The sequence below is a fragment of the Hemicordylus capensis genome, chromosome 1 (genome assembly GCF_027244095.1).
Source record: "Hemicordylus capensis ecotype Gifberg chromosome 1, rHemCap1.1.pri, whole genome shotgun sequence".
In the NCBI taxonomy this organism is placed as follows: domain Eukaryota; kingdom Metazoa; phylum Chordata; class Lepidosauria; order Squamata; family Cordylidae; genus Hemicordylus; species Hemicordylus capensis.
In genome coordinates, this window is record NC_069657.1 from 186,651,441 (window position 1) to 186,679,348 (window position 27,908).

A 27,908-nucleotide genomic window follows, 5' to 3' on the forward strand; every position below is an offset into this window, starting at 1 on the left:
TTGTGCAAATATTGACCATGCAGGGGCTTATTTTTCCATTTTTCTGCTCGGTTCTTGACTTGTTCTTTCTTGTAGGCCTGCTTTCTTTCATTGGTGTTGAATAGTTTCTCATTCTTGACCATTTTAAATGCATTTTCTTCACTGTCCTTGATATATTCTTCAAGGCCTCTTTTCTCCTCCTCTACTGTTTGATGGACTTGCAGCATTCCTCTTCCACCTGAGCTGCGAGGGAGGTATAGCCTATCGACATCACTGCGGGGGTGCAGAGCATGACTGATGGTCATGATTTTCCAGGTCTTACGATCTAGTGTCTCTAGCTCTGCCTGGGTCCAGTCTATTATTCTTGCAGTGTATCTGATAACAGGTATAGCCCAGATGTTTATGGCTTGTATGGTGTTCCCGCCATTGAGTTTGGACTTGAGGATTTTTCTAACTCTCCTGATGTATTTACTTCCAATTTTTCTTTTAACTTCAGTGTGTGCGATGTTATCAGCTTGGAGAATGCCCAAGTATTTGTAATGTTCTTTCTCTTCCAGGTTCTTGATGTTGCTTCCATTGGGCAGTTCTATTCCTTCTGTTTTTGTTATTTTTCCTCTGTTCATTATTAATGCAGCACACTTGTCTAGTCCGAACAAATATTATTATTATTATTATTATTATTATTATTATTATTATTACTACTACTACTACTTCATTTATATCCCACTCTTCCTCCAAGGAGCCCAGAGTGGTGTACTACATACTTGAGTTAGGTTAGGCTGAGAGAGAAGTATTTGGCCCAGAGTCACCCAGCTAGTCTCATGGCTGAATGGGGATTTGAATTCAGGTCTCCCCGGTCCTAGTCCAGCACTCTAACCACTACACCACGCTGGCTCTCTGTGTAGGGATCTACATAATTTGTTTGGTTCTCCTAGCCATCCATTATTTGTGGTTGTCACTGATCCCTCCGAAGCCTAGTGGCATATGTAGATAATTCTGGGAAGGGAGGACACAGAAAAGCTACTCCCCTCCACCCATCTCTAAGCCAGTATCTTCATTGTAAGGCCTGGGGGCCAGTGCAGCTCCCTGACTAACTGGGCCTGTGCAAAGCTTCAGTTGAAGCTGAATACTTGGCACAGTCTCCTTGACACCATGCAGAGCCAACCATTTCCACCATGCAGTGCTGTGCCCAGCTTGGAAATAGAGCCCTCTTGAGCTCCTGTTCCTCCATGAGGCATGCATGGAGTACTAGGAAGTATAGCACTTTCCCCATAGAGCTGTTTAGAGAGGTCTCTGTCTCTCTTAAAGTGCCTGCCAAGCACTGAGAAAAGTGCAGTAGCACAGAGGTCAGCACCGTGGGAAATGGCTCGCATTGAAGAGTGTGCTTTTCATGGCCAAAGTGGTCCCCTCTTGAAAAATAGTGACACTGCCCTACAATTTCTGTGGAAGCAAAAGAGGGTGATATTTTCCCCTTGTGTCAGGCTTATGCAGGAGGTGCTGGCAGTGACCTCTGCTGCCTCCTGCAAAAATTCACAGAAACAAGGCTCCCACTCTTTCATTCTCCCAGTTCTTCCATGAACTGTAGAGAAACTTGAGAAGGAAGGAACACTTTCTGCTGCCTCACACCTTCCCCCATGTTTTTTGCAGTTCATAGAGTTCCAGGGAGAGAGGGGGGGAAATCTTTGTTCTAGACATGTGGGACAGGGGATTTGCTACTGGCAAATAGGTGAGTGAATTGATGGAAATCTACATACAGTATTTAATTCCACAGAAGTTAAGCAGGGCATATCTTTATGGCAATACAGCTCTTCAAGTGTGAGATATAAATTCAATAAATTAAAAAGCAAATATAATATTCACGTCAACAGCTTTCAGTATCCTAAGGGGGCTGGGGTATGGTTGGATTTTTCTTTTTTGGAATGTGCTCTGCTACTCAGAGAAATGCATGAAAAGGAAGAAAATAGTAACTTATGAAAAATCTCATGTGCCTGTACTGATAAAATTGCTACCACCTACACAAGGCAGGAAATTGCTGATCATATTAAAGCAGCTGTGTAGTCTAGTCTTATTGTGACTAAGACAGCAGAAATGCCCAACCTACATTCTCCTACATTCATTGTATCATCCTACTACCTTCAAGACTCTTCCTAACTTTTCTTTTTGACTTCTATTCATAGTAGTTCCATAGATCTTGCTTCCCACGTCTGAGTTGTATCTTTAGGTTCTGCTGTACCCAGGTTTTTGTGAAACCTTCAACAAGAAACAGAGCCATAGGAAGGAATGAACAACTTCAAATCATATTGGCCTCTTCCAGTCAAGTTTCAAGGTTTGTCTTAGTGGGTCATAACTGAAGGGAAAGAATAGCTATGAATTGTCTACTGTTGTGGGCCCAGTGTGGATATGAATAGAAAAATCAAATATGGGGTGGGTGGGTTGAGAATGAGAAGCTGAGCAAGTGAGTGAATCTAGTAGAAAGAAGCATTTGTAGTGGAAGATCAAATCCAGTATACTAATGAGGTTTCTGGATAGGGCTGGCTCCGGCTTTCAGGGGGCTCTTGGCAAACTGTCCTTTGTGCACAAGTTTGGTTTCAAGAATCATACTATCACCACCACACAGAGGCTATAGACACAGAGGTGGTCTTGGATCAGTGGTAGTCACTTGGCAGCGGCTCACACTGCTGGTCCCCTGGTGCCAGCCCTGTTTCTACATTGATGTTGGTGTATCACACAGATGTGGGAAGGTTTTCCATTTCTACAATGTCCTTGACAGACATCCAGACTAGCCTTGCACATGTGCAGCCATGTGAGTTCCAGACTACAGCTGGGCTGTCACTTGAGTGGGGGAAGGAGTTGTTTTTTCACCTATCTTCCCTTCTCTCTCAAGCCCATTTTACATCACTAAAATGTTTCCCGAGGGTCACATTGACTCCCTAGGGACATATCTTTGTGATGCACAGTGCAATGCAGAGGGAAGATTGATAAAAATTGTCCCTTGTGCTGCCTAAGTGACTGTGCAGCAGTAGTCTAGAACTCTCACTGCTATACATGTGCAATTCTAGTCTGGCTGCCCGCCAATGGAACTCTCACTGCTGCACGTGCATAGTGGTAGTCAGCAGGGCTTGGGAAATCCACTCATCTACTCATCTGTGATAAGAAAAAAATGATACCCAACGTGTGAGTGGGTGGGGGGAAATTCCTGGCAAGTCGTACCAACCTAGCTTGAATAACTATCTGACTAGAGATGTAAAAATTCCAGAAACTTTATGAAATTCAAGTGATGGGGAAAAAATCCCAAGTCTCTTATCTAGGGTGAGGTTTTTTATTGGTGGTGTGTGGGGGGGGGGGGATTGAAATATATGCAATAATTTTTTTTGCCTAGTGCCCTTTAAGTTTCTAAAGTCACATTATTTCTTTAGGGACATTTATTATGTATAACCTGCTTTGCTCATAACACTGATCATGTTTGGTATATTATAAGTACTCTATCACTATCAGCAGTTTCTGCTTCTTCCGATCCTTCCTTTTTTAATCCTCTTCATGATGTATGAAAATTGAATTGCCTGTATTGAGACAAGCCTCTCTACCTTTTCATGTGCCCCAGAGGGATTAGTTCCACTGATCTTGAAAGATAACATTCTTTTATCGTGGAAGTTATCTGTTAAAGAAAAGCTTGCTTCCTATGGCTCCTCACCTGATGCACTGCAAATCTTGGAGTATGAGCAAGCCAAAAAGATTTTAAAACAGTGCATTTTAGATATGGAATGGCAGCAGGAGGTTAGTGTCCTCAAAGAGACTCTGAGTATGGAGATATACATTTAGTGCCAAGCCACTGAAGATCACCAGTCCTTGCCAATTTCCAAATACCGTAGTAGAGCCTTTACTTGGCTAACCTTGATAGTGTGCTTTCAGCTGTCTTAACTTGAAGATATCAAAAGATTCCTTATTTGTAACACTATTGCCCATGTGGTACAAAGATGATAGAAGATGTAAGCCATGTTTTATTGTATCGTAATGTTTATAGAGATGTGTGATCTAACCTAATACTGCCTTTTTAAAGAATAGGCCGGATAGAGAAGCTAAGCTTACATCTTTTGTAGGACAACCAATCTAATGTTACGTATAATGTAACTAAATTATTCTAAGCAGCTGTGAGTGACAACACATAATGGTGGATATTGCTGAGTAATGTTGTTGAGGCTGTTCTCACAAGCAGCCTAGCCTGGGCTAGAATGCTTGTGTGGAGTTCTGGGATCCATGCAGATGCTGGTGCTCCCGCCTAGCCTAACCCTTCCCGCCCCCCAAAGCCTGGCTCTTAGCTGAGCTCCCTTAACTCTGCTGCCAGGCTCATGTGTCTTGTCGGGCTCCACAGAGCCCAAGGAGAGACAGACACTGGCACCTAAGTGCCTACGGGAGAATCCCCCAAGGCACCACACTCGTTGCACGTGGCCTTGTGGGATATCCAGAGGCTGGGAAATTGAGTCCCTGCCTCTGTTGATCCATCCTGCTGGATGTCAGTGCAATATTAGGCAAGTTTGGCAATTTGTAACATCCAGGTGATTATCCCTGGGAAGTGTGTAAAAGGGTTACATGTGTTCTATAGAGTATTCCAATTTTTTTTTTTAAAAAAAACTTAAAGCTTTGAATTTGTTTTGATATAACAAAGCTTGTGAACTGTCGCATTGATCCCATGCTTTCTTTGGCCACATCCCTATCGGTTTGAGTGTAGATACTTACAAGGCATGCTCATGCTGCCGCAGCAATATTGAATAGTACATTCTAACGTTGCTCCCACCCCCAAACAGCTGCTGTGGTTATTGCTGCATACTTGCATCTCTCTTAGAAGAATGTTTGCCTAGGTCCTGCTTGCTGTTATTTGGTCCACTAATGACTGCATAATGTACTCCTAAGAATGGATTAAAAACACTTTCAGAGCATGTATTCTTACCTGTAGAGTGTGTGTGCGTGTGTCTACACCTTTCATTCTTAAACTGCAGGGAACAATGTCATAGAGCTGCACACTTGGTAGTTCTGTATAGGGCTTCCACGTCATTGAGCAGACATTTATTTGAAATCATAGATGAGTTGTGGTGGCTGCACAACTTTAATTCTTGCTGAACCTGTATTTAAAGCATGTAATAGTAAAATTGTAAAACATTATTTGAGTTTTTTAAACACTACTAGATACATCCAGTTCAACTATTAATATTTGGGTAGATGTTCTTTGCTTTGAACAACTTGCTTTCAATAAAACATTGTCATGTCTTAATATGAACTATGAACATCCTGATCTCAAACTTTGTGCTAGTGTCGGTGGTAGTGTGCTGTTTTATATTTATCAATGCAGTAGATTCATATGCCTTTTGGCATTTATTTGCTGGCATTGTAAGTAACTTATTATTACCAATATTATACAGAACAAATAAGGTAGCACTTCCTCGGCCCCGCCCCCCACTAAAATAAGCCTTTGGAAGCCTTGCAGCATGCAGGGCCTTCTGTGAACCCTCAGTAGCATGTGCGCATATGTGTGCTAACTATTTATGCATTGCAGTATGTGGGAGAGATAAGTTGTAAGTCACCTTTTGGATTACTCAGTTGGGACACTTAAACGTGTGCGGTGGGGGGGATAAAACTAAAGGGACAAAAAACTTCATGCAGCCTAGTACATTTTGGCCTACATCTTACTAGGAGACATACTCCTGAGACCTTAATAGAAAAGCTTCTAGAAGCTTAATAGTAATTCAGCCAACCTAATTTGTATTTTGAGATGTCTCTTGTAGGTTTGATTTTTTTTTTTAATGCTTCAGTTTAAAGCAGTTACCTTCTGTAAATGCTTTAGGCTCTGCAGTCTTAAACAAAGTGCAAAGCAAAATTTATAGTCAAATTTCAAAGTGCTAGCTTTAGGTATGTTGTAACTTGCACAAAGACTTCAAGATTTTTTTTTTTTTTTAAAAAAGACAGAATTAATGAGTCTGAAATAGTTGTGAAAGGGACATACTTTATGCAGTTTTGGAAATAATTGGTTGGATGACTGGAAATTTTGGAACTATACTATACATGAGACAGAGGTGTAACTAAAAACCAGCAGTTGCCATGTTTCTGTCTAGTGATGCTTGGTCTCTAATGTCAAACTTCAAGGTTTCCCTACCACCACAGGCAGTCAGTAGAATGAAGTGGATGCAGGGAAACTGACATCATTACATTGCATTGCACATCAGGTGTGATGAAATAAGGCCTTCACCTCTTCGGGTTTTTCAAATTTTTGTATGTAATTGCTTACTTCCTGCGTTCTGTGTGTTAAGAAGATATGCAGGGATCAAATGTTCATGGCTTCTGTCTAGTTTGGTTTGGGTAGGAAAAGGTTTTACTGTTTGTTTGGAGGTGAGAGAGAGTTTGTTTTGATTGGCTTGTTTAGAAAAATTAGAGTGGAAAGAGAATAAAAGGAGGCTTGGCTACAGCAGGAGAGAGGAAGAGTTAAAACAAGAGTAAAAATTGAACAGGAGTAAGACCTAGAGAGAGACAGCTGGAACAGTGAAGAGACAAAGCTGACTAGGGCAGTTGAAGGCAGAGAGCTCGAATCACTGAGCTGGAATGACTGCAGCATAGGAGAGGCAGAAACTACTAGGTGGTAGTAGTGAAGGAGCCAGGCCTAGAGTAGGGGAAAGAAGGAAGCTTTAGGAGAAGCTATCCTTTGCACTCATTTTGAGACTGTTGCTGAGTGTAATTTGCAGATGACATTGGTCTTGGTTATTCAGTGCTTTGTTTAGTGGTGTGTTTTTGTTTTGCTCATACTGATTTTTTTCCATTTTTATTTGATATTGCTGCACTTCTTGGAATGAAGAGTTTGAACCAAGTAAACTTTTTCTTGTTTTTTGGGAACTGTTTCAGTAGCAGGGGCGTAGCTATAATTGTGCGAAAGGGTTCAAAGAACATGGGCTAGCGTGGTGTAGTGATTAGAGTGCTGGACTAGGACCGGGGAGATGCCAGTTCAAATCCCCATTCAGCCATGAAACTAGCTGGGTGACTCTGGGCCAGTCACTTCTCTCTCAGCCTAACCTACTTCACAGGGTTGTTGTGAAAGAGAAACTCAAGTATGTAGTACACCACTCTGGGCTCCTTGGAGGAAGAGCAGGATATAGAATGTAGAATAATAATAATAATAATGGCCCCCAGCTCCTGATGTCCCTCCAGCTCTACCAATTCCTATTTTCTTCATTATCTCCCTCACTCTGGGGGGCCACCAGAGAGATGGATGAACACGGGCCCCCTCTCCCCTAGCTGCACTCCTGTTCAATAGTGTTTGTCTATTCCCCCCACCTCACACCTACATACCTAAACTACCACTCTACCTTTTTGTAAAGCTAAGGGACAGAGGCTCCCATGACTGGATGGTAGAACCAGTTGGAAGAACTCGAACTGTTGGCACCGAGTTTATGCACAGGGCCTGCTGAGGCCATACCCTCCACATCAAATAAGGCTAATAGTACTGAGGGCAGAGAAGAGGGCTTCAGGTTTCAGTAGTAATCCTGTGCCTTCTGTAATACCTAGTAATATCCACTTCCTCTTCCATTAGCTATTGCGTTCCATTTGGGTTGGCTCTTGCACAGCATCCTCAGCCTCTGCTCATGCCCAGCTAGCAACTTGGCTGCTGGGCTCAATGGAGGAGGTGTTGGTGACAGCCCAGGAGAAGGAAATGGGTAACCTCCTGTAAAGGACAGTAGGCTAAGCAAATAATCTCGCATGCTCAGGATCTGCCCTTTTTTCACACACACACACACACTTTGTAATCCTGTCTTCCTTGGAGACTAGTCAAAACAAGTTTAGGACCTTGCTAAAAGCTGTGAAAAATAAGCAACCAGTAAACTGTGTTTCCTCTCCTCTAGCTTAGGAGAGTTCCATATTAAGGATTCTCTCTCTGTAATTTGCTGTTCTTGTATAGTGCAGCAGGTTTGACGCTTCTTGGAAACATCAACCTGTTCTGGACCTCCAAAGCCAGCAAGAAAGTACCAGCAGGAAGTTGATACTAGACTATATAAGATGACTTGGATCAATTAATCCAAGGAGTTCCTAGCCTTTACGCAGATTAGAAACAACATTAAAAACAAATATCAAATGAAGTTATCTATTCTTACTACAGTTCAACCACCTGTTTGGATACAGTAAAAGATACAAGCATTTCATATCTTAAGGGTATCCACAAATTCATTAACATTTTAGATGGATAATAAAAGCAGGCTACCATGACTCATACTTCACTTATAGCAAGATTTAAATCCCATGATTAGCCCTCATTTTTTTTGCTGTAGCAATTTCCTGCACTGAGCAGGGGGTTGGATTAGAAGACCTCTAAAATCTTTGAACTCTAAAATTATGTGATCTGTGTACTAATTTGTAAAAGACTGAGATTTAAGGCCTCCTCTTTGAGTTCTGTTATGGTTATGTTGTAGGTATGTTTTAAAATGACATCCTAAGGTGAAAAGGTTGACCCAAGGCAGCACCCTAAGGTCAAAAGGTTAGCCCAGAAAACAGAAACCACAAATGCAAAATCTGCTTTCCTGATTTGTTGCTTTAGAGCAGGGGTGTCAAACTGAGGCCCTCCAGCTGTTGCTGGCGTACAACTCCCATCATTCCCAATCACCATGGCCAGTAGCCAGGGATGATGGGGGTTGTACGCCAGCAACTGCTACAGGGCCTCAGTTTGACACTCCTGCTTTAGAGGGAGGGCAGTACTTCTAAGGTATAAATGGCAGAGTTGAAGAGGTGTGTTAGTGGGTGTTAGTTTGAAAGGGAGAAGCCAGAGGAAGAAGGATCAGAGCAGTTTCAGGAAGAAGAAAGCTGCTGAAGACCAGAGGAACTAGTGAGACTGGCTGCGTTAGGGACACAGTTTTAGACAGGATAGCTGGATGCATTTATCCAACCTTGTGGTGCTACCCTTTGTTCATATGGTTTTCTTTTGGAAAAAATTTACTGAGAATAAAACAACCTAATTCATTGTTCATATCAAACAGGCACCTTTTTAACGTGGTGCTTATCTTTATTTAGCAGGGGGAGAGTAACTGGCCCTATCCACCCCCAGCACGGTACCTCCAGTGACTCTTGCTGGTGTCTATCTTATGTTTCTTTTTAGACTGTGAGCCCTTTGGGGACAGGGATCCATCTTATTCATTTATTATTTCTCTGTGTAAGCTGCCCTGAGCCATTTTTGGAAGGGCAGTATAGAAATTGAATTAATAATAATAATATCTCTTGTAGTCTCCTCTCCCAAGTCTTGCCATACCACTCTACCTGATGAGTTTTTGGAGTTTTTTTGCTTCCACTTGGTGGCAGCAATAAAGGCCAAAAGGTGGGAGGAGCGAGAGGTTGGCTTGCCGCTCCTGGCCCCCCCCCCCACTTATTCACAAAGCTGGTTACCAGACCATGACATAAGCACAGTACAGAAGCACCCCTACTGCCCAGTATCTTACAGTATATAGATGCATGGTGTTACACTGGGCACAACCCTTAAATAACTTGAAACCTGTCAAAAGGTTTCAAGTTCATGTGCTGGGCAGATATGTGAAGCAAGGGATTTTCAAAACACATCTCCCCTATGCCTTAAAGAACTTGTCCAAATATTAGAATGTCTATTGTACAAGTTCCGGACTTAATAATTACAAAAGCTGGAGAAGTGTTCTCAGATGTACTCAAGCATATACACACACTTTACAGAATTTTACAGGGCAATCCTAAACAGAAGTAAATCCCACTATGTTCAATGGGACTTACCACCAGGTAACTATCCATAGCAGGGGTTCCCAACCTGTGGTACTCCAGATGTTGCTAAACTACAGTTCCCATCATCCCCAGCCACAATAAACTGTAGCTGGGGATGTAGGGAGTTGTAGTTCAGCAACATCTGAAGTACCACAGGTTAGGAACATCTGGTCCATAAGATTGCAGCCTAAATATTGCACTTGTTCCCAAAATATTTGTATTACTTTAGCTGTGGCACAAAAATAAAACACAGCAACTTACTGTGGAATTACCACAAATATTTATATTCTGCTTTTCAACAAAAGTTTCTAAAGCAGTTTGATTAAGTGCCGTCAAGTTGATGTCGATTCTTAGCAACCGCATAGATAGATTCTCTCTCGTGTGATCTGTCTTCAACTTGGCCTTTTAAGGTCTTAAGATCAGTGATGCATTCCTTGCTGTCGTAATTGAGTCCATCCACCTTGCTGCTGGTTGTCCTCTTCTTCTCTTTCCTTCAACTTTTCCCAGCATTATGGGCTTCTCAAGGGAGCTGGATCTTCACATCATGTGTCCGAAGTAGGATAGTTTGAGTGGCATAATTCTTGACTGCTGGATCCTCTACTGTTGATGGTCAATCCTAAAAGGCAGAAGCTATCCACCACTTCAGTGTCTTCTTTGTCAATTCCAGGCGTGCTCAACTTCAGCCCTCCTGCAGATGTTGGCCTACAACTCCCATAATCCCTGGCTATTGGCTACAGTGGCTGGGAATTATGGGAGTTGTAGTCCAAAAACAGCTGGGGGGCCTAGGTTGAGCAGGCCTGGTCAATTCTGAGGCTGGTTGCTGTACCTGTTGTCATTAGTTGACATAGATATAAATAAAATAGTTGCATGTCCCCAAAGGGGTCACAATTTTAAAAAGAAACATAAGAGAGATTCCAGCAACAGCTGCTGGAGGAATGCTGTGCTGGAGGATGGATAGGGCCAGTTGCTCTCTCCTTGCTAAATAAAAGATAATCCCCACTTTTTAAAAGTGCCTCTTTGCTCAGTAGGCACTGCAATATAGGTTATTCTGCCAAGTTTGAGGTAGGGGTGTCCCCTTTAATACAAGAAATCTAGTGGGACAAGAAACACACATGCAGAAATGAGGAGGTAGGTAAAGATTTACTGAATTTTTGATGATTTAACCTATGAATTTAAGGTAAAGCTATAATGAAACACAGTGGGATGATGCACAATCCCAAGAGCTGGGGGTGGGGGAGATCCAGTGTGAAGGACAAAGCTCCAAGTTCACACCCACACACCTCTTTCAGGAGCTGTTTAAAGTCTCCTGGAACAGATGAAAGGAAAGGGAGAGGAGAGCAGCCTGTAGATACCATCAGGCCCCACAGAAAAATATTTCGGCTTCATTAGAAGTTTTTTTTTTATAAAGGAATGGGAACAAATCCTAAAGAAACACAGCACAAGGAAGCTTGCAAAACTGCTGAGAAGGCTTACCTAAGCTGCTCTGTGCTGGAGACTCTGCTTGATATTGAATCCACAACTCTGATTCTACATATACTCACTTGGGACTAAGCCTGACTGAAATCCGTGGGAATAGGCATAGGAGAATTGAACTTCTCATTTAGCAGTCCTGGGTTAGGAATAGAGGAGAGGGAACACTGCCTTTAGGAATCTCTTCTTTTGCCCATTTTAAGTGAGCTTCAAAGCAATTCAGTCTTTGGGAATAAAGTCAACCACTGAATACTCTTTACTTTCTGCCCTTGTGTAATAGAAAGCTGCAAGTTGTTTCTAATTGCATCCAGCCCATACTTCCCCTTCAACAGACCATGTCAACTTAGCTGAGGAACTTAAATTAACCTCATGGCTAGATCTTAGCAAAAATGCCGGCAAAGCTTTGCACTACCGAAAAGGTGGTGGTGGGGGTAGTAGACAGGAAAACATTAGTGTACTGAAACCCTTCTTCCTCTTCCTGGAAGCTTTACCAATGCACAGAAATTAAGGGATGGGGAACAGTTCATTCATCCCTAGCCTAAATCAAGCCTTATATTTCTGGGAGCTGACCAAGAATAGCAGAAGAAACTGGGGCTGTTAAAGAAATAGATGGATCAAAAGAGTCTCATTTCTTGCTCCCTTCTTCCTTTTGCTTCTCCTCTTTACTGCAGTTCAGATAACAATATTGCCACGTTCCTGGTGAAAGCTGTCTTCTCCTCAAGGGTAGATCTACATTAGACTACTGTGCTAGCTGTGCTTGGGATAACTGTGCCAATATCATATTGTGCACAAAGAAGGCTGCCCAAAATGTTTGAAAACCTTGTGAAATTAGAGATTTCTAGATCCTGACTATGCAGCCTGTGCATTGTCACATAAGGCTATCTATACCAGAAGATGAAGGCAGTAACGGGGAAGTTGAGTTTTGTAGCTTTATTGCTATCTGACTGCTTTGAAAAGTACTTAAGGACTATGACGAGCACCTGGCTCATGGCAGTGTGTCTAAGGAAGAACTTGATGATGGTGAAGGGCTGGCCACAGAAGCTGTTCCAGATACTGCTTTGCCAGTCAGAGGTGGTGGTGGTGGTGCTGCTATGCTGTAATCCATCAGAACAAAATCTGTTTCTAGCAGCCGGCTGGTGCTATTAAATAAATCAATTCAAGGAGGTAGTAAATGCTGTTATAACAGTGAGCAAGGAGGAGGTGGGGAGCAGAGAGAGAATCTTCTACTTGTTATCCATACATTGTTTTCCCCTCCACTGAGGGATGGAGCCAAAGTTTCAACTCATACACATGCATTTAATTGTGTTTAAATCTGTAAATGTATCGCCCTTGATGGGTGGGGAGGGATTCCTACACAGAGATTCTCTGCGTGGTGGGAATTGTTGCATGTGAAATGGTTCTGAGTAGTTGGCACTTTGTATGTGGTTAACCACTGCAATAAAACTGATCTTGTAGTGCTATCCCTTGCTGCTTGTACTTGGACATAAAACAGTGGGTGGCATCAATCCTTGGTTCAGCAGGATGCCATTGCTGGAAACTCCTTCTATACTGCTTGTGGAAGGAGAGTCATGTTCATGCAAAGGGTCTTTCCCTCACAGAATGAGTTTCCAGTTATGTAGGCCACTGCTCCAAAGACTTGGATGCCACCCAATGTGTTAAAAACTAAGAAACTGACACTGGGATTTGGAAGGATTTATTATTATTATTATTATTATTATTATTATTATTACATTTATATCCCACTCTTCTTCCAAGGAGCCCAGAGCAGTGTACTACATACCTGAGTTTCTCTTTCACAACAACCCTGTGAAATAGGTTAGGCTGAGAGATAAGTGACTGGCCCAGAGTCACCCAGCTAGTTTCATGGCTGAATGGGGATTTGAACTCAGGTCTCCCCGGTCCTAGTCCAGCAATCTAACCACTATACCACACTGGCTCTTGGTGTGCATGCTTCTGCTCTGAGTTCCTCAGAGGAAAAAGTGGGATATAAATGTAAGCAAATAAATTTTCAGCAATACTCCAAGAATATTCTTAATTTGATTGTCCTGTTAAGGGAATACCTTTCTATGGATCCCTTTTGTGCATTTCTAGCTAGTACTATGAGTGATTGTGTTAGTGTGCCCAATGTAGTATGGAAAATACTACTGGGACTAAAAATATTCTTGAATTATTCTTTAGAAAGCACAGATCAATGTCCTGCAAAGCAGCGTCGTCCCTAGGTATGTGTGGGGTTGGGGGTGAATCAGCATGTGCGGGGCCTCCTTAACTTTTCATATCATTACAGAATCATACTGATTGATGACATACAGTGTAAATAGTGTGAGTGAGGTTTTTGGACATATAATGCATTTCTAAAGAAATAAAAATTTAGAAAGCACAACACATGCTTCACAGTTCTCAGACCTTCTGTGTTGCAATCAACTTGAGCATTGTGCATTCATAAATAAATAAATAAAATATTGTTTGTTCCAGGAGTTCTTATAATTTTCTGCCATGAAACAAGCCACTTATAGAACTTTTTGGATGGGTGGTTTTTTTTTTTTTTTTTAAACCAACAATTTGTCCAATCCACTTCAATTTAAATATCCATATTCCTCCCACCCTGCTTTACATCTCTGCTCAGTACCAAAGCCCTATGGCAAGTCAGTCGCTAAATATTCCGGGGTGGTGGTGGAAATAACCACAAAAAGGAAATCTCATCATATCTCCATTACTAAGGCTGGGTTGGGCAGAGCGTCTGCAGAGAGCTCTGGTGCTGGACACTCTCTGCCTGCTTGCTTCTTTCCTGGGCTTCAGGGAGGCCTCTCTGGAAGCCCCGCCCACCCACCAAACAGCTGAGAGGTGGGTAAAGAAGGAGCTCTAGCAGCTTGCCTGGGAACCTTTCAAGCTGCACACAGACACAAAAGATCGGCTCTGGCTAGGCTGCGAGGAAAGATAAGTGGCTGGGACTTGGGGAGAGAGGAGGGCAGGCTCAACTGCAGTGTGCCCAGAGTGGGGCCTGTGCCAGTGGGGGCAATTGCCCCAGTTGGGCGCCCTGAGGTCAGCCCTGCTGTGAAGGGTCTAAAGTGCAGAGAAGCAAAGCTGACAGATGACTGACCTTAAAACTAGGTGCAAAACAGTACCTGAAAAGTTATGAGTTTATAATAGTTACCCAATAAATTTACAATTTAAGAGTTGAGAAGCACAGAATAAATTGCTCTAAGTGAAATGACTCAAATTCAAGTCCATTCTGCAACAGCATCAATTTTGGGGGTGGGGTGGGAGGCTAGTTCTCTAGATATTCCAGTATTCACATGCAGTTAGCGCCTAAGTTAGCTGTTACTACTGAAGGCAACTTTGGAAGTCTTTGCTCCTTGAGAACATTAATTCAGCAGATTACAGCTGTCAAAAAGCAAACAATATTTAGGAATATTGGATCATTAGGAACTGAATTTAAATTAATAGGTTTATATAGTAGAAATGATGCAAACATACTCCCTGTATTTTATGCTGTACTTGTCACTACTTCACACAAGCTGTGTAACCTTACCGGAAGAGTTATGAAGAAATGCAAAAATGAACTGGACTGTAGAATATCTTTCACAAGAAGAGATGTTCAATAGATTAAGATTTGAAATATAGAAAAAGCATGGCTTAAGGGCATATGATAAATCTTCACTACTCTGGAAATAGTGAAACATTTTAATGCTATCTTATTTCTTGGTGGGTTTTTTAATATACTACTCTTTAATTAAAATTAGTAGGATTTATATTGTATCTTATTTCTCTTATTAAAAGAGAAGTAAGATATAGTAAACTTTAAAAGGAAGTAATGGGCTGAATGAGTGAAAACAAGTTGAATCCAAACAAGATAGAGATGCTCATGGAGTGGTAGGGGTCGGTGGGGGGGTGGGGGGGAGGTCACACTAAGATAAGATGGGTAGCTTGTGGGAATAAGAAGCTCTAAGCAGTAAAACTTTTGTCAATAGCAAGAGTTCTGATTTCTTTCCAGGCCATAGATGTGCAACAGATGGCCAATAGAGGTACATATGTAGAGGTGTATGGATACTTATCCAAAACATATTTGCAAAGCTGAGGTATCTTTCAGAACATAGCTGTGTCCTAACTCTCTAATGGTTGTACTGAAGCTAGTCATCTAAGTAAGCCCAGGATCTTAAATAGAGAGCAAAACCGGAGAAGTGGCTCTGAGTTGAAGACAAAGCAAACAATTTTTCTCTGCTGCTTCTGGCTTCTTCTCTCTCTACGTGAGTCTTAAATGCATGTAGGAAAAAACAGTGGAGCAAGTTACCTTCTGTTACAGTAATGATCTTGTTTGTCCCTGGTTTGGTTTTGTTTGTTTTTTTAATATAGCTGCATGAGATGTACACTTGATGGTTCCATAGAAGGCAGGTGCCTGCTTTTCAGCAAGCTTGTTACTGGCAGTATGTGGCAAGCAACTGGTGTCTGAAAAGCCTATCTGAGCAACCATTCATCTGGAGGGATCTCTTAATTCTGTTAAAGGGAAAACACTAAAGGAAAAACAAATACTACAGTTAGACTTCTAAATGAACTAAATGGTCTATCTAAGTGGTCTCAGATATAAACATTTAAGCTATTTCCAAGAGTGTGTGTGTGGAGTTGACATTGTTTATATGGATTTGTATGAATTAAAATATTCATTTTAACTGTTACCAAGTATGTATCCAATAAAGTTACAGATAAGACTGACTTTTTAAACGTTTGGGCACATCCTCTGATACTTGTGGCATTAAAGTAGATTTTTTTGTTCTAGGGCACATGTTCTATGTAAGCCCTCCACAGGCACAACAGTTAGTCACTTTTATGGAGAAGAAGAGTATGAACTTTTCCTCTGCTGAAAAGATTGAAAGCAATCCCCAGGATTTCAGGCTTATGAAATATTCTACTGTGCAAGATAATGGGTTGAATGCATACCTATCTAACTTATTTCCCACCACTACCCCCAGGCAACATGCCAGCCCCTGATCAGACCCCAATGGAAGAAGGGCTGCAACAGACCACTCAGGAATCTTCCACTGGCCCGGGCATGGAGACAGAGGCTACAGCCACCACTATTCTAGCTTCTGTAAAAGAACAGGTATACCTTTGCTTTTAATTCATTAGATACATCTATCAGAAACTTTGTGTGAGTGGGCTTGAATTTGCAAGTTGTGAAGATGAATTATCAAGCACTTTGGCCTGCTTTATTGCTGTATTGTGATGTATTACCTAATATGAAAACATGTTGCTTTGTCCCAGTGCCTTGTCTTATTCCTGAGTCTTTTTGTGACCACTATGTTGTACTGCAGCAGATACAGTGTCAAGCTTTGACATGGGAGGCCTTGGTTCAAACCCCTCCTCAGCCATAAAGTTTATTGGGTAACCTTGGATAAGACTAACCTATTTAACAGGCTTATTGTGGAGATAGATAATTGTGAAATACTTTGCACACTGGAGATTGTATAAACATGACTTAACAAGACGTGTGGGTGCTGTTTGACAATTCATGGTCAAATAAAAGGGAAGGATGTGATTTCTCCAAGGGCACATGGCATTTCTAAATGTATTGATACGTGTTTTGGTCACCTGTATTCAAAAAGGAACGGGTGCAGATAACACTTAAGTCAGTTTAGCTTAGTATAAAGTTGGATATGATAGAATAGGATTTGCCTAGTAGAAACAAATCTTTGGAGAACTGATTTTGTGGAAGGTTGTTAATATAGGTTAGAAATAGCTGGGTACATAGGAAGCTGCCATATACTTAGTCAAACCATTGGTCCATCTAACTTAGTACTGTCTACACAGACTGGTAGCGGCTTCTCCAAGATTGCAGGCAGGAATCTCTCTCAGCCCTATCTTGGAGATGCCAGGGAGGAAACTTGGAACCTTCTGCTCTTCCCAGAGCGGCTTCATCCCCTAAGGGGAATATTTTGCAGTGCTCACACATGTAGTCTCCCATTCATATGCAACCAGGGCAGACCCTGCTTAGCTAAGGGGACAAGTCAAGTTTGCTACCACAAGACCAGCTCTCCTCCCTATTAGGGTAGAACTAATAATTAATACAATTTGTCAAATGGTGAACTTTTAGGTTAGAATTTGAGAACATAAATCTGTAGTCACCATGTTAGACACTTTCTGTATTTTGGGAGCAAAAAAGCCTACCTAGCGCTAAGCCATATCTGGCTACATTTGATAAAGGCTACTATATTTTATTTAGTAGATTCTATCCAGCTTTGACAGAAGTCCCCAAAGTGACTTACAGCACTGATAAGATGAGATAGATACAATCTTCCACTTTAACCATTAGTATTTGACATATGCCTCATCTTGTCCACTAGAGTCAAGAAGTGCAGGTTAGATTTTGTTGTACCCTAGCATTTGGTTGTCTGAAATTTAATTAAACTGAAACCTTGTCCTGCCAAGACAGTTTCCCTGTTCCTTCTCACCTGTGCTCCAAATCATTCGCCATAGCTTTCTCTCTGTAAATACTCTTCCTGGTGGCAACTAATCCTGCCAAGTTCATCAGTGATAGCAAATACTGTTGTGCTCCAGATGTTGTGCTCCAGACCTACGTTCATTATGTACTATTCACACTCATTGTATTTATGCAGTTAAAGTTTAAGTGATTTGTATATCAAAAACCCTTTGAGGTCTTTTTTTTGTATATACTCAAAAAATAATAATGGATATTTTCACAACATTGAAAGTGTTTGGATTTTGTCACAATAATGTATAGGTTGGATTCTTCTTATGAACAAGAGTTTTGATAGTGCTTTATGTTTTGGGAGTGTTATCAGTTCCTATTGCTATCATTACCATTATTTTTGCACGGTCTCACCCATTTTGCTGCTGTTTTGTCGTGCAGTCCCTTATATATTTTTCACATTCTCTACATAAGCACTAGGAGTCCGGCACAGCCATGCTTGGGTTCCATATTTATGTTGGCTATTGTGGAGAGAAACACAAAAACCCCACAGCAAATTCCTTTATGTATTTAGAAGAAATAGAGAAAAGTGCACAATAAAGAGCAATTACAGTAGAACCTCATTATTCGCTGAACTGCTATTTGTGGTTTCGCTTATTCGCGGGTGTCTAATTGACACCAGTTTTCAGTATCCGCAGATACTAAAGGGTTAAAACACATGTATCTGCAGTTCCTAGAGAGCCAGACATGACTGCGGAGGTCACTTCTAGCCACTAATTTGTCTGCAGGAGACAAGAGGAGCCATTTTGTGACTCATTTATTCTTTTAAAAAATACCTCCCCCCACCCCCAGTGATTTTTTGTGGTTTTGAGGGCATTCCTGTGTACATGGGAGCATGGTACAGTAGACAGTTTGCATTCTTTTTGTGTTCTTCTGTGTATTTCACTGTGTTTAGTGGTTTTTAAAAACCTCCACCCCCATTCTGGAAACTGACCCTCCTTTTTCCACAGGCAGAATACCTCTTTACTCAGTGCTAGGCAAGGAACTGAACCTCAACGAATAACAAGATTTGCCTGTATTGTTGTTATGATGATGATTGGCCAGCTCACAGTCCAACTGCCCAGAACCAGGACAAGGGAAATAAAAGGAGGGGAGGAGAGAGTTGTGAGAATACTGTAAAATAGCCTGTTTCGCATATCAAACAAGGGGCAACTGCTGGGCTGGCGATACTTTGAGTATGCAGCTTTGGGTATGCAGCGTCCACAAAAGTGGGTGGGCTATGGAGCCTGCAGCTTGGCAAACTGAAGAGGCTCAGCTTTCCCCTCACTTCATTCATGGGTTCTCCCTCTCTGCTCCCCTACTTTTCCAGTGCTCCCTTTTTGTACCCCTTTTCTATGATGTGTGAGACAGTCTTATCATTCTGCAGATGCCTTCCCTCTGCTGGCTCCAGCATGCAACAAAAACATTGTCCTTGAGAAGAAAAAGGCCCTGGTATGTCCATTCAGAGAGCAATTAGGGCAGAAAAAGCTGAGGATGGGGGGAGAGGAAGCAGGGATGTGGATTCCAGGAGTTAGGCAGCTTGGCAAGGCTACTCTGATACACAGCTAAGGGCAATAAACAGATCAAAGAACGACCTTGTAGTGTGTTGAGAGCTGGTTTAGTGTATAGGTTAGAGTATTGGACTAGGATCGGAGAAGCCTGAGTTCAAATCCCCACTCAGCCACAAAATTCACTGGGTGACTCATCAGTCACTTATCTCTCAGCCAAACTGACCTCACAGGGTTGTTGTGGGGATAAACAGAAACATGTACACCACTCTGGGCTTCTTAGAGGAACAGCAGGGCATACATGTAATAAATAAATATAAAACAAACTTGGTGCATAGGTGTTTGTATGCCCATTCTAAACAAATGCTTTAGAATTAACTGTAACCATGTGCTGAGTGAAAACACATAGCTGCACAACCTAGTTATTAATGCAACAGAAGGTACTGCTCAGGAGTCCCAACTGCATGTGGTAGAGCTTAATTTCATCCCTCCAAACTGCAGCTGTCCTGCTTGCTGACAGTCACTCAGTGCACAAAGGAGTATGTTGGTGTAGCAGGAGTGTGTCCGTACAAAATCCTGTATGCTACAACTGGCATGAGATGCTAGAAATCACAAGGAGGGTATTTAGAAATACTTTAGAGGCAAAAGGAAAGCAGAGGATACACTGAATCTGTAGATTAGTCTGAAAGGAATGACTTGGACAGAGATGAGTCAAGGAGTCAGTGACTATTTTATTTCCTGTTTTTTCAAAGGTGGGGTGGCAGGGGGGGTTGTCAAGGGAAAGTTCACATCATGAGGGCTAAAGAACATGTCAATGAATACAAAGACAATCTGAACTGATGTCAGTGCATTTGATCATCTCACAAGAATCCTGAATGAACGTAGCTGGGCATTTCAGGATTTCCTCCTATTATATATGAGCTTACAGAAAGCTGTGGTATTGTAACTTCTTCTGCTAGGGCAAATCTGCTAGTTTGACTCTTCTGGCTGGTGTTGGAGCACATAATAGAACATTTTAAGTGCTTTTAGATTGGTTTACAATTAAGCGACTTCTTACCATCTGCAGTGTAAAAGCAATTATGGACCTGAGAAGCAAAACTGGTCAACCTGGCTTGCCTGGCTAAATTTAACTAGTTTAGTAGGCAGCAGGGCCATCCTTAGGGTGGGGCAACTGGGGTGATTTCCCCCAGTCCCGCGCTGGCACAGGCCTCGTGCTGGGCACACTGTCGCCTACTCTGCTCTCTCTCCCAGTCCCAGTCCAGTCCCAGCAATTCACAGCAGCCCCGCCGAAAGCTGACCTAGTGCAGGCTTGCCTGGGAGTGAAAGGCTCCCTCCAGGCAAGCTGCTGCATCTCCTTCCCTCACTGCCTCTCAGCTGTTGGGCAGGTGGGTGGGGATTCCAGAGAGGCCTCTCCTGCTGGTCCCACTGAAGCCTGGACTCTTCAGTGCCGGCTGCAGGAAGGAAGGGCAGAGTGGCCAGCACTGGCTGTCCACCACAGCTTTGTGCAGACCCTCAGCCCAGCCCAGCCTTTGCCTGCTTAGTAATGGAGGTATAATGTGATTTCCTTTTTGTGGTTACCGCCCCCCCCCACGCTTGAATGTGGTTATCCCCCTCCCCTTGAAGGGAGTGGCTTGCCATAGGGCTTGGATATCGCGCACAGATGTAGGGCAGATTGAGAAGGCTCTGAATACTAAATTTGAAACAGCTTGGGGAATTGGTTGGGTTTTATTATTATTATTTTAATTTTTTAAAAAATCAAAAAAGTACTATGTGGCTTATTTCATGACAGAAAATTACAAAAACTTCTGGAACCAAAAAAACAATATTATATTTATTTATTTATAAATGCACTATGCTCAAGTTGGTTTGCAGCCCAGAAGGTCTGAGTAAGAACTGTGAAGCATGTGTTGTGCTTCTAATTTTTTTGCTTTAGAAATGCACTATATGTCCAAGCTGGCTGGACATGTCCAAAAACCTCACTCACACTATTTACACTGTATGTCATCAATCAGTATGATTCTGTAATGACATGAAATGTTGAGGAGGTCCTGCACATACTGATTCTCCCCCAGCCTCACACACTGATAGGAATGGCCCTGGAAGCAGGAATGTAATAGATGTATACCTGCACCTAGGACTTGACAAATCCCAGATGCCAGGGAGCAATGGTGTCCAGTTGGGGATATTCAGTGGTAAGATTGTTTAATAAAACATTTATTTGCCCCAGACATCCCTGTTTCTGTTCTACATATGTTACTGGTGAAACAGATATAACAGTACTAGTGGCTATTTGGCTGATATCTGATGGAAAGATATCTGGGAGATCAATTGTAAAATAATATATGCTTAAATATATTGCTTTAGGTGGATCACTGGGAAGAATAGCTATTCTTTGTTGACATAATGCAAGTTTCAAAACAGTAGCCGGTATTTTAAAAAAATGTATTTGGGGGCATATGAGTGAGTTGGAGATAAATGTGAAGTCTTGTGTCTCTTCCTTGGAAGGAAAAGAACCAAGGGCATTAAGAAATCACATGCAGTTTTTAAAGATTCAGTGTTCAGTTGATATTGCTATGGCAGTGTTGGTAATTAAATACTCTTCCTGTATGGCAGAGAGCCCAGAGCTGAATGTTTTCCAATACAATTATGTACTTTTATTCAGCTCAGACTGAGGCTTCACTGTTGTTTGCTCTTGCCTCTTGAACTTCCTTTTTATTTCACTTAATAACTCTTATTTTACGTGGACTTCCGTTTGCAAAATCATTAAGGCTGCCACACCATAACCATTTCAGAGGTGACTTTGTAAATATCTTTTTTTCCCCCCTGAAGTATAGCTTGCTTTCATCAGGGAGGGGAACGAATGGAAGTGCAAAATGAAATTTTGAATAAAATTCTGAAATAAGGATTGAAATTACTACAAGGTAATACAGAATAGGGTTATACAATTTTCCTTTCTCTTATGTGCACCAATCCCAAATCAAGGTGAATATATGAGAAATGGATTTATGTCAAGATTAAACTTTATATATGTGTATTATATATGTTCAGTTCTTGTCATATATTTTATTTATTTATTTATTTATTTATTTATTTATTTATTTATTTATTTATTTATTTATTTATTTTTACATTTATATCCCGCTCTTCCTCCAAGGAGCCCAGAGTGGTGTACTACATACTTGAGTTTCTCCTCAGAACAACCCTGTGAAGTAGGTTAGGCTGAGAGAGAAGTGACTGGCCCAGAGGCACCCAGCAAGTATCATGGCTGAATGGGGATTTGAACTCAGGTCTGCCCGGTCCTAGTCCAGCACTCTAACCACTATACCACGCTGGCTCTGTTATGTATATGTGAAGGAGAAGAGGGTGGCATCTGGACTAGGGACCAGGCCAGTGAGGGAAGCATGTGGGCACATAGGCTATGATCCAAGGGGCAGGACTAGTGAGGGAGGCAGAGTAGCTCATTGCTCTTTGCCTCAAGTGGCAAATGGCAGTGAGCTGGCACTGGTGGTACACTGTAGCTGCTAAGGTAAAGTGTGCTGTCAAGTCGATTTTGTCTCCTGGCACCCACAGAGCCCCGTGGTTTTCTTTGGTAGAATACAGGACTAGTTTACCATTGCCTCCTCACCTGTAGTATGAGATGATGCCTTTCAGCTATATCAGCAACCTATATCTCCTCTGCCCGATATAGTAGCAGTGGGGATTCGAACCGGCAACCTTCTGCTTGTTAGTCAAGTTGATAGAAGTTCACTTACCGCTCCTATGGTTATAATTTATCTACCATGGACAGCTAGCAACTGCTGCTGGGACTAAAATTATAGATGTGTGGAGTGACTGCTTCTGTGCATATGCAAATACAGTACTATTATATCTGCAAATGAGCTGCTGTATTGGCAAGCTGGAATGAGTGATGCCTATTTGGCTTTCAGATTTTTGTTTATCATAAAGAAAAGCTTTACCCTTGCCACAGTTGCTTATTCTAAATTTTAAAAATACACTTTCCCCCAAAACACTTTGGCATTGAAGAGAGATTTTAGCCACTGCTGATTTTTATTTGTTTAAAGAAATAATGTATCGTGAGTGCATTATGCTGCTAGCTCTGCACCTTCATGACTATTTAGCAGCCAACTTTCTGTGTATCTTTTGCTATTTTCACAGAAAATCACCTGTTAAAGAATTATATTGGTGTTATAGCATAGATTAATCTGCCAGGCTAAAGGACATACGTAGCATGCAACATGTTTCATCAGGCACTGATCCCAGAATATCTGTCTGGAGATCAGGGATGTTAAGTAGTAGTTCCCTGAACCAGGCAGGGGAATCTCCAAGATCTTTTCCAACTCTAATTCTGTATACGCTAGACTTGTCTCCATAACCGTTGTTCCTGCTTTATGAAATGGGTATCGTGCAAAAAGAGACCCTGTCATTAAACAATTCTAAACCAGATTTCATGAAAATTACACGACTTTAAAAAAATCTAATATGGGATAAGGCTCTGATTGTTCAAAATTAGCACAGTATTTGCTGGCATTCTGATATAAAGTTTTATTTACTACTACTACTATTCCACTTTTCAACAAAAAGTTCTTAAAGCAGTTCATATAGAAAAAGAATGAGAAGATGGTTATCTGTCTTAATTAGATACACACCAGCAAGATATACGACAGCAACAGCCACTGGAGGGATGCTGTTCTGGGATTGTATAGGGCCAGGTGCGCTCCCCCTGCTTAATATAAAGAGAATCAGTACTTTGAAATATGCCTCTTTGCCCAGTTAGTAGGGAACCATTCTGAGTAGGAATCATTCTGAGTAGAAACCATCCAGGTCCAGTGCTTCTGCCACTGCAGAAATTGTTCAGCTACATATATGCCATACATCCATTGCATCCACACAAGCCTTGGGAAAATGCAGCCCCATTCAGGCAGGCTAACATAATATGTAAACATGTTGTCGAAAACTGGGCAGGGTGGGGAGTTTGAAACAAGTTTGGGTTGTTTGTTCTGCTTTGGTCATTTAGTCCTCGTCTGGATTTTGGGGTAGATTTCTACACCTGGCCATAAATGTGCTTATACAAAAAAACTACTACAATCCCAGCTATTCACTTATTGTCATGCTCTTACTTGCACTTGGGTACACAGTATATCCACCAGTACGGCCCCTTGCCAGTTATGATATTCATGTTATTATTATTTTTTAAATGACACAGGGTAGAAAAACACTCCAGAAATGATACAATAATTTTCTGACAGATTTTTCTGTCACAAAATATAGAGAACATTTTTATATTGCCAAATTGCAGTTAGGCAAAACTAAGACCCTGTTTCACTCTCCCCCATGTGTAAAGTATACTGATATCTGCCCATGGGGTGTTAAAAGGCACATTTAACTGAAAAAAAAAATTTAGTTAGGAAAATGAGAAAAGTTTAATTTCCATAGGTTGGTGTGTGTTTGTTTTTAATCAAGGAATGAATTTCAACATGCCAAGGAAAGGTAAAGGGCAAAATCGGAAAAATTAAATGGTAGAAAAAGGCACAAATGATACATTCTCTTAGCTCTGTTATTATTTAAAGCTACAAGCTAGCATTTAGACCAATTATAGCTGGAAATCTATGGGCCTGAATCCTGGAAATGCCATGTTCAGTCAGAATACTGACATCTTGGCACTACTATATTCATGTAACAGGCTTCCCCAAAACTCCCATAGCTTTTCCTATAATTGTTCTTAACATGACAAATGTAAAAATGTTCCATGAAGAATCTTACACACATTTACCTGGGAGTAAGCTTTATGGAATACAATGGAACATATTTCTGAGTAAAGATTCATAGGGTTGAACTGTTAGTCTACTAAACTCTAGCATGTGGGATTATACCATCTATGGGGTGTATGCATTACAGTCTTTGCATATCTGATACAAGTTATACACATCTGGCCATTTAAAAAAAAAAAGCTGTTATCAACTCTGTATATAGGTTACTGTCAAGTTCCTTAACTCAGGATGCTTTACTTTCCCCTCCCTCCCACAGAACTGTTAACTGTTCTGTGGGCAGAGAACCATATTCTTAAATGTTTTACTGCTGTGTAAACTTTTTTGTTGAAAAGCAGTACAGGAGAACCTCAATATTTGTGGAGGTTCCTTTCTGGGCTGCAGCCACAAATATGGAAACAACAAATATCGAGTCATTGGGCCTATGGGATCATGTGGGTTAGGTTCTCAGTCAGCCGGAAATGGTGGGAAATAGGCCAAAAATAACAGGGGGAGTTTCTTACCATATTCTACTGCTCCCCTTGAGTCGTGCTGTGCCTCCAAATCGGCCAAAATCGGCTTGGGGCCCCCTATTTGTTTGTTTTTAACAAAGACAGGAGCCATTTTGTGGCTCCAGCAAAGAAAATGGCAGCCAGAAATGACCTCTGCGGTAATTTCCGGCAACCTCCAACCCACTGATATGCGAGGTTAGCATGCGTCTCCCACCCCCCACATATGCCAAGGTCAGGTGTCTTTCTCCCGACCATGGATATGCGAGTCAGTGGATATGGAATCTGCAGATAACAAGGTCCACTTGTGTATAAATATATTTTAAACAACAAAGCAAGGCAGAAGAAGACAACTAGATAGAACAGATTAAACCCAGCAATCTCACACCAATCCCACAACCAGCCACCACATGGCAACCCAATATGAGGAGGAAAAACATAAGCATTTCAGTTATGCTAGAGCTTGGAAGCCACAGTACCAAAAGAAAGAAAAAGTTATAAAACTAAATCAACCCAAAAGTGTCTTCTGGTGGGTGGGGAGAAAATATATCTCGTGCTCTGAATCTCAAACACACGCTCAAGCATGAGAGTGAATGGATGACAAATGAGAGAACCAGGACAAGCTGGGCTGGTAGTTTCTCAAAAGCAGAAAGTAAGAAATAATTGATTGATTGTGTGTGATAGGAGCATAGGAAGCTGCCATATATTGAGTCAGACCATAGGTCCATTTAGCTCAGTATTGTCTACACAGACTGGCAGTGGCTTCTCCAAGGCTGCAGGAAAGAGTCTATCTCAGCCCTATCTTGGAGATGCCAGGGAGGGAACTTGGAACCTAGATGTTCTTCCCAGAGCGGCTCCATCCCCTGAGGGGAATATCTTACAGTGCTCACACATCTAGTCTCCCATTCATATGCAACCAGGACAGACCCTGCTTAGGTAAGGGGACTAGTCATGCTTGCTACCACAAGACCAGCTCTCCTTTCTTCAAAAGAATCCTGCAATGCAATCCATTCAACTTCTGAGCGGGAGAGGATCACATGGATGAGACTATCAAAGGAGAGCCAATAGGCTCTTACTACTCAAACACAGGAAGGAAGAGCTGCAGCTGGGCCAGCCATGCAGAAAGGAAGGCCTTTTGTGTGGTGGTGGTGGTGGTGGTGGTGGTGGTGGTGGTGGTGGTAGCAGCAACAACACTTCAAACTGGCAGCTTTTGGGTGGTGGAAGGATCAGAAGCAATGGTGCACTTCTGTGGGCAGCAGAATGGCACCCCACCAGTTCCAAGAGCTGGAGGGAGGGCCAGCCAGCCAGTCTAAGCCACCTGATGATGTTGGTAGGCCCAACCTGAGTACAGTGCAGCTGACCAGGAAGGAAACACAGTGCAGTGGCACTGCAGACAACTGGGCCACTGCCAGCCTGTTGTCTCATCATGATGGTGGTGTGCAGAAGGAATAATAACTTCTGGAGGTGGGGGGGAATGCAGCTTGAGACCCAGTAGTGACGTGGGAGCAAGAAAAGTACCAGGTTGGTAACATCCCAGTCCCGGATGCATTACACCCCATGGGGACACAGCTCAAAAAAGAGGCTGCAGCAGCCTTGATTTTATCACATGTGCAGGACTATCTGAACTGACCCTCAGAGGATTGTGATAGGAGAGAACTATTTTCCCAATGTACAGCTGGCAGAGGCTCTCCTGAACACATTTAACTATGTAGATACTATGAGACATAACAAGGCAATCATACACTCAAAGATGGAACCACATTCACAAAATAAACTGTTGTCATCTCTGTTTGTCTTGGATGGACAGAAGTTGGTTTTGTATGTATACAAAAAATGTTTGCCCAATAGCTGAGAAGAAAGATGTGACTATTGTGGGATACTGACCTGTAGAATTCACTTGACCAGGTACCATACTGGTGATGAATGCATTTAGGTCAGTCACAGTGTGCCTTTTGCCTGAAATACTGAGAATTGGGATGTTGAAGCGTGGAGTCTCATTAATGTATGGTTTGAAATTAGTATTCTCTCATTTTTTTTCATCTGTGTGCAGAAATGAATTTTGTTCTGGGTGGCAGTATCAAGTCAGTGTGTGCACACATTCATTCAGAATGGGGTCTTCCTGATTCAACCTGAACGGGATCTAAAATTAACTGAGCGGACATTAAAAAAAGTTTGAGCGCATGCACATGTGCACACTTTAGAGGGAACACTGTTTGAAATGTTCATTTTTCTTGGCTAACAACTCACATCCTCAGCAAGTTGTGCAGTCACACAGGGCCCCGTGCTTGCAGTGTGGGGGTCACTACTGCACTCCCCTGAAGTAAAAAAAATATTGTAGGTTCTCTGGTCTCATAGTTTGGGGGCATCCAGTGTAATCAGTGGTACTACTACTTAAGAGTAGGAAGTCCTACTCTTGAGTAAAATATAATGCAGTGTGAGGGTTAAACATACTAATCTGAATACAAAGGATTCTGACACAGAACTCTCA

The 27,908-nt window shown here is 41.9% G+C and overlaps 1 protein-coding gene across 11 annotated transcripts in view; it reads left to right on the forward strand.

Moving 5' to 3' along the window:
• PKP4 (plakophilin 4) overlaps positions 1-27,908 on the forward strand; it is a 195,082-nt gene that overhangs the window by 26,550 nt on the left and 140,624 nt on the right. For all 11 annotated transcript variants that reach the window (XM_053259922.1, XM_053259940.1, XM_053259989.1 and 8 more), the window contains exon 2: positions 16,164-16,294. In XM_053259922.1, coding sequence (XP_053115897.1) covers positions 16,169-16,294 — 126 coding nt within the window. In that variant the 5' untranslated portion in view covers positions 16,164-16,168. The remainder of the gene's footprint in view (positions 1-16,163; positions 16,295-27,908) is intronic.